At 35.1% G+C, this 6,680-nt stretch overlaps 1 protein-coding gene across 1 annotated transcript; it reads left to right on the forward strand.

Annotated features, from left to right (window-relative positions):
* Positions 1-23: 23 nt before the first annotated feature.
* LOC124215473 (endoribonuclease CG2145) lies at positions 24-4,747 on the forward strand. Its single transcript, XM_046618902.2, has 4 exons — positions 24-157; positions 2,710-2,869; positions 3,087-3,525; positions 4,261-4,747. The coding sequence occupies exons 1-4, from the start codon at positions 103-105 to the stop codon at positions 4,498-4,500; spliced, it is 894 nt and encodes a 297-aa protein (XP_046474858.1). The 5' UTR covers positions 24-102; the 3' UTR covers positions 4,501-4,747.
* The last annotated feature ends 1,933 nt before the right edge of the window (positions 4,748-6,680 follow it).

Consider the following 6,680-nt stretch of genomic DNA (forward strand, 5'->3'; position numbering starts at 1 on the left):
TCGTGAGAAATCGTCTGGCATGCACACTCGCATTGTATTGATCGGGTGATTATCGAATTGAAATATTTCACAAGTAACATCGCTGTTGATACGTCACATACAATGCAAAGCAATCGATGGACAGGATTTCTTCTGGTTGCAATCACCGTTATTGTTGGTAAGTTTACGACCATCTGTAACGTATCGTTTAACCTGCTAGAGAAAGCTCTTAAGATTCTGAAAAACTTATTACGCGTAGTTGCAAATAAATCATCCGTCATAATATTACATACAAAAAATACGCTATTTTCATACTGAATTGACATTCGCCCAATTAATACCGTATAATAAATAGACGGCGAGTAGACCGACTATTTTTACCCTGGCATCCGAGTTGGAATTACGACTCCATTTAGGGCACGGTATAAAGGTTATCTTTTATCTGCAAACATAATATTACTAAAAATAATATCACATGCAGATAAGGATAATTATCCATGCAAACTACATGGAAGGATGAAGAGACATTTCAGCCGTTTTTAAATCAAATTTTCACTTACTTAAAGTTTATAAAAATTTATTGGTAATTTTGTAATTATCAATATTTCAATAATTATTTGAATACAGACATTTATGCTGTTTTATACTAGAAAACTCTTTTGTTCTGCATGGTAAAAATAGTTACACATACACGCTCACACGCGCACGCGTGTATATATATATATATATATATATATATATATATATATATATATATATATATATATTAAATATTTTTAAAACAAACGTTCAACTTCTGAAAATAATATTAAAGTATAAATATTATACATTAGAAAAATAATAATATTTTGAACTGAAAAAATAATTCTAGTCATATACTGCTTTTACGCAATATATTCGGACTTTTTCCTTTACTTTTTCTGCGAGATCCTACTTCTCTCCAAATTTCATGACTCTAGGTTAACGGGAAGTACCCTATAGGTTTTGATTAGTGAGTTTGCGAGTATCAAAATATGTGATATAAACGGCCATATCTTTTGATTGCGTTGACTTAGAAGCTTGAATTTTTTACACTTCAAAGGGACTTTGAACCTTGGTATTTGATGTTAATTTCCACTTGATCCCTCTACCCGTTCCTAAGAAAAGGGTCTTGACAGACGGACAACAAAGTGATCCTATAAGGGTTCCGTTGTTTCTTTTGAGTTACGGAACCTTGAAAACTAATGATATAAAAGAAATTAATGAAATGGGTCTGTAGTTGGACATTTTACGCTTTTCCTTAGCTTTATGCAGAGGCTTTACATCAGTTCGTTTTAGAGCATCAAACCAAATGGATCTTTTATGATATTAAATACTTCAGATTCATTGGTTGGTTTCAGAAATATCGTATGAGGGTTGATTGGTGGTAGTTTTAATTCAAGGTTAGTTGGTTGGAGAGTTTTATTACTAAGCTCACTACCAATAGTACTAAAATATGTATTCAAATAGTTGGAGATTTTGATAGGATAATTTATTTTTTTATTATTATTTTCTCCCTTTTTTGCATTTTTGTCAATTTTATCATTAATAAATAACCATAGATTTTTGGAATTATTAATATTCATCTCAACTTGCTGTTTATCGTACATGGATTTGGCTTCTTTTATCACCTTATCAACAATCTTAGCGTATGTCTTATATTCAGTTTTAAATTGAAGTTTATTTGGCTCCGTTTTCCAAATTGCATAAAGAGACTATTTTTTATCACTAGATTTCAAAATGCCTTTCGATATTGAACGAGTACTAGGAACAGATTTACATTGTTTTTTAATATTTAACTTTACCAAATTAGTACAGTTAGTTATTAGTCTAATAAGCGATTTAGTGGCTGTGTCAGGGTCTTGTATTGACAATATACATAATATAGAACATTGATTTCTTGACTCAAAATTTCTCAATCAGACATGAAATGCAAACACCTACATCATCTTCAGCGAGTTTTAAATTCTTTTTCGCCTATACCGAACTCGCTTACGAAGATGGCAATTAGCTTCAGAAAAATGCTGTCTATAAAGCATAGATAAAAAAGGCAAAAAAAAGTTCTGAGGAAATTCCGGTATTCGAATCATTCTGTTTATTTTTTGAGCAGCTTCACACAATGTAAGTTTTATAGCTTGTTATTGTACCGTGCCAAATATATAAGAGAATATTTTAAGTCTGTTGTAGATTAAAGTCTGCTGCAACTTCCTATAATAAAACGAAGCATTTAATCATTGAATTATCAAGTTCAAAGGGCAATCCAACGTCCCTCATCATCAGTTATCGCGCTGACAGTCTTAAACTTGTCCAATAACTTGAGAACATAAAATTGAGAATTCATTCATCATTTATGCCGAGCATTAGGTGTATAGTTGACATTGACGGACTTCCCTGGTTTTAAGTTCATGATCCCAATTCCGATTCCTACACCATTCATGATCCACCGTCATGTTCATGTTTCATTTGGTTGATGTGAACAGTAATGCTACGAACAAAAAATGTGCAGCGAATGTACTATCTATTCACCAATTGAAATATACCTTACACGTACCTACTATTCCATTCGAGTAAGCCTACAACCCATTGGCGAAATCACGACAACTTGCGAAATCAAGAACCTTAGGACACTTCGAAGCGAAGGAGACTAAGTTACTTGAAGTATAGTTAGTAAAGATTTGAATTGTTTAACGGTATATTAATCTTGATCCTCAGGTTGCATGGGGAAAAAACAAAACAAGGTCACCAACTCGGAACTGAAGCAGTTGACGGAAGAACTTTTTGGATATGAAGATCAGATCTTTCGATCTCGCGTTGAGACCAATTTTCAGGGCCAGTTGACGGGGAGGAGATTCAGAGACGTTGCGCCCCAACCGTAAGCCAATTATGGCTCACCTAATCCATAAAATCCAGATATAGATATAATAATAATCGCAGATACTGAATGTTCTTGAGAACAGGTTGTAAAAATATTTCTGTTATTATGACGTGGCGATTAGCGCTCTAGCTCTGAAAATCTTGTAGTAATACTGGAATCATTTTCACGCTAGATGACGGATACCCAAAGATATGTATATGATTTTGGCATACAGGTTTTTAGCCGTGGATGACGAGATTTTTGAAAATCCAGTTGTAAAACGCCTTCGCAAGTTGTTCGACAATTACGAAATGGATACGAATCAAAAGGAGAACGTAACCCTAGAGGAAAAAGAGGAAGAAGAAAGACTTCTGGACGCTTTACTCGAGACTAACTCGATTAATCGTGTCATCAATTTCTGTTCCGACCATGGCCTTGTTGGGAAAGGCAATCGCACACACAGAGAAATACTTAGGCATGTTTGGTTCCAACAGTACCCAAGGCATCAAAATATCGATGTAGCTACAAGCTCAGCGTTCGAGCATATTTTTCTCGGAGAATTGAAACGTGGTAGAAAATTAACAGGTCTACACAATTGGGTATCTTTCAACAATGCCGAGAGGTCTGGTGACATTGATTACTGGGGATACAGATTGAAGAATTCATTAGGAAATGTGAGTTGAACTATGATTTTAAGACATACGTCGTTGAACTAAGTACGTTGTAAGTGTGGAAACGCTAGCTAACAACTTTACTGCACTTTATATCAAATCTAACACGAAGTGAGAAGTGTGAATTCTAAACGCGGAATGCTTCAATGTTCGAATCCTAAACCAGAAAGTGTAGAGTTAACACTCGTATCAATGATTCTCACGTGTGCATTGTTTTGCAATGAGCGTTTCTTTAATAACTTATGTTTTCGGTGAATAACTAATAATCATATTATATCATAAAGTGACGGTCGATGTAAATCAACATCGGTGATACCGATTTGTAATTATTGTGAAATCGGTAGACGGTGTTTTTTATTTTCGTGAACAAGCATTTTTTTTTTGTGTACTCTGGTTAAACAGACTTCTGGTATGACAAGCCGTGCGAATCGGTAAAGTCTCCGATGACAATCACGAATTCATTTACCGCGCGATGAAGATTCTAATTACACAAGTTTTAGCTTAAGTGTTGCTAGGGTCAATACGTATTACCGTAATTGAGGTTTTAAAAATGTCAGGGATTTTTACTATCGGAAGGTCTTACGGCCTCCGTAAAAAATGCATGAGCTACTTTAATTGTAAGCCGACTATCTTACGGTTCTCATTTGTAGCGCCAGAGTAACAGAAATTCCAAACCATTTCACTTATGTTTCCTCTGACATACATATTATACTAATGTTAAAAATAATTTTATTTCAGACCACCATTCCCGCCGTCGTAGATGTGGCGTACCGTTACGTTGGACATGTGTCGTCGACGATATTTTTCATCGGAACTTCGCCCGAGTTGGAAATGACCTTGTTTACACTTTGCTATTTTGCAAGACCTAACAAATATTGCCATATATCGATGAACGGAACCGATTTCGGAATCAAAACTTACGTTACGAACCATCGTGGTCGTCACGCTCATTTAGCTACAGCATTTCCGCAATATTAATCTTATCCTCAAAGGGTCACGTTTCATCTTAAAAACAGATTCAAAACCCGCCGGGTGAAATCCAGTCTTTCGAATATCGCATCATTTTAAACACTAAATGACAGTGCGAGGATGATGTTGATATCTAATTATGTGTTTTCAAATGAAAAAAAGTGATCCAATTATTTACCGTACGTGTTTAACTTTAACAATTTATACTCGGAACGAGTTTTATGGAATAATAAAGGCATTGATGTTTTATCGATAACTCACGAAACGTGGTTGTCAGTACTTTTTTTTAATTGAAAAAATATATTTACGAGTCCACTACAGTTAGTACTGTCTGTATTTCGGGGCACAATTCTTATGAGGACATGTGTAACACTACAGGTGTACATTTCGTAATATTTACAAGATTGTAGACAGCCTGTCGGTTGCTGTTCGGTAAATTATCAATATTTACAATTATCCGCCTATACAATATCTTTCTGCGGAGTCATTAACATTGTTATTTTTCTTACGTTCCCCTTTAATCGCATGCAAACCGCGATCGCACAGCCCACCACGTATCGCATTCGGGAGAACTTTATTATTTCTCTTTTTGCCTGTATGTGAAATCGTTTGCAAGAACGTATTGAATGCATTGGGACGTTAATGACACAGAGAGTTCAAATTATATCCTCCCCATGCGTCTTCATAATACATCATGCTTCTTTATCGAGCATAACACTAATTTCACAATTGGAATTCATGAACATTGTTATTCCAAAAAGTTTATTGACCGAAATGGGGGTTAAAGAAGCTGAGAATAGTTATTTCACGAGGGATGCTATAAAAAGTGACAGTTTTTATCCCGTTACAAGAATGCAAGTGTAGGAACTTGCTAAACCTATGAGATTCTGAAACTTATTAATACCATCAACACCTTCAATAATATTTTCATGTTTTTGGTATTATCGTGTCAATTAACTTGGAGAATCACAGTCTCCTCCAAAATGACTCGAGATAATAATTTTATCGAACAGTACAAGATATGTGAAAACATAATACAGTTGGCAAAAATAATAAACGATACAAAAGTTTCGCTCAATTCCGAAAATAATTATAATGGTGTAATCGCTTGTCTGCAACAGAAAAACATAGATGTAGAAATTCACAAGGTGGGTGGGTATGTTTTGTTGTTCACAGAAAGTTTATAAGTTGCTGAAGCGCTGCGAGAGAGTCTAAGCGTGTCCTTTATCTAGCCGTTTGCCCCTCCTAACAATGGTAACCATTGAATTCATTCTTTTCGCGAGTCATCGAATTACGATTAACCGATCACGTCTAAAAAGAATATAAAAAATTTCTTCTCAAATCGCTTCCATGTGATTGGCTGATTTTATTTCAAGTTTAAACGCAAACATGTTAAGAACACGCTGTTCACTCATCAGTCACGCTGTTCTCGAATTACAGTTATATAACGTAATAAAGATACGTGAGATACGAATCTAAATTTTAATTTACACCTTTACGGGACTTTATGACTTCTCGTTGCTATTTTCCGTATACTAGGTGCATCTACCGCCTCGATTTATCGAAGGTCAACTAATCTTCAACTCCGGATTATTTACAACATAATATTTATAGACAGTACCACCACCGCTCCACGTCATCCCGCAATCACATACACATATATATATATATTAATTAATTAATTTTTTCTCCACCGCATCACCTGATCGTTGAGCTATGCATGTTTACACGTCAAAGCTGAAGACATCGTGATCTACTATCGTTTCATAGTACTAATTATTTCGCAACGTGCGCATGATCATTTGCTCGTTGATCACGGATTATACATATACATGTGAAAAATCGTTCGGACATTTTTTCAACATACCTTTGTCACACTGCGTGTTAGTTAATCGTAAGAGTCGATGTACGTGAAAACTTAAGCGGCCGTCTTGTATAGCAAAAACATGTAGAATGTGTAGATGCTGTAATGTGAATCGGTATGGAGTGACCTTGACATCGGCGCAAGTCTTAAGACAAGCAAGTACTACGCTGCTTTCTTTTTTTTTTTTTTTCTTGTTGTCTTTCTTTTGAGAAAGTGGTTTTAACCCATCGTTTCTAATGGATATGAGATTACTTCAGATTACTTCGTTTTACCACCACCGATCTTGACGTATAACTTATTACACTGAGTATTTTGAAATTTTTCA

Source organism: Neodiprion pinetum, chromosome 3, assembly GCF_021155775.2.
Source record: "Neodiprion pinetum isolate iyNeoPine1 chromosome 3, iyNeoPine1.2, whole genome shotgun sequence".
NCBI classification, from domain to species: Eukaryota; Metazoa; Arthropoda; class Insecta; order Hymenoptera; family Diprionidae; genus Neodiprion; species Neodiprion pinetum.

Coding starts and splice junctions, on each gene's coding strand:
- LOC124215473 (XM_046618902.2), top strand. CDS start 103: ATGCAAAGCAATCGATGGACAGGATTTCTTCTGGTTGCAATCACCGTT. Junction 2,870..3,086: donor AGAGACGTTGCGCCCCAACC/GTAAGCCAATTA, acceptor TTTGGCATACAG/GTTTTTAGCCGTGGATGACG. Junction 3,526..4,260: donor TGAAGAATTCATTAGGAAAT/GTGAGTTGAACT, acceptor ATTTTATTTCAG/ACCACCATTCCCGCCGTCGT.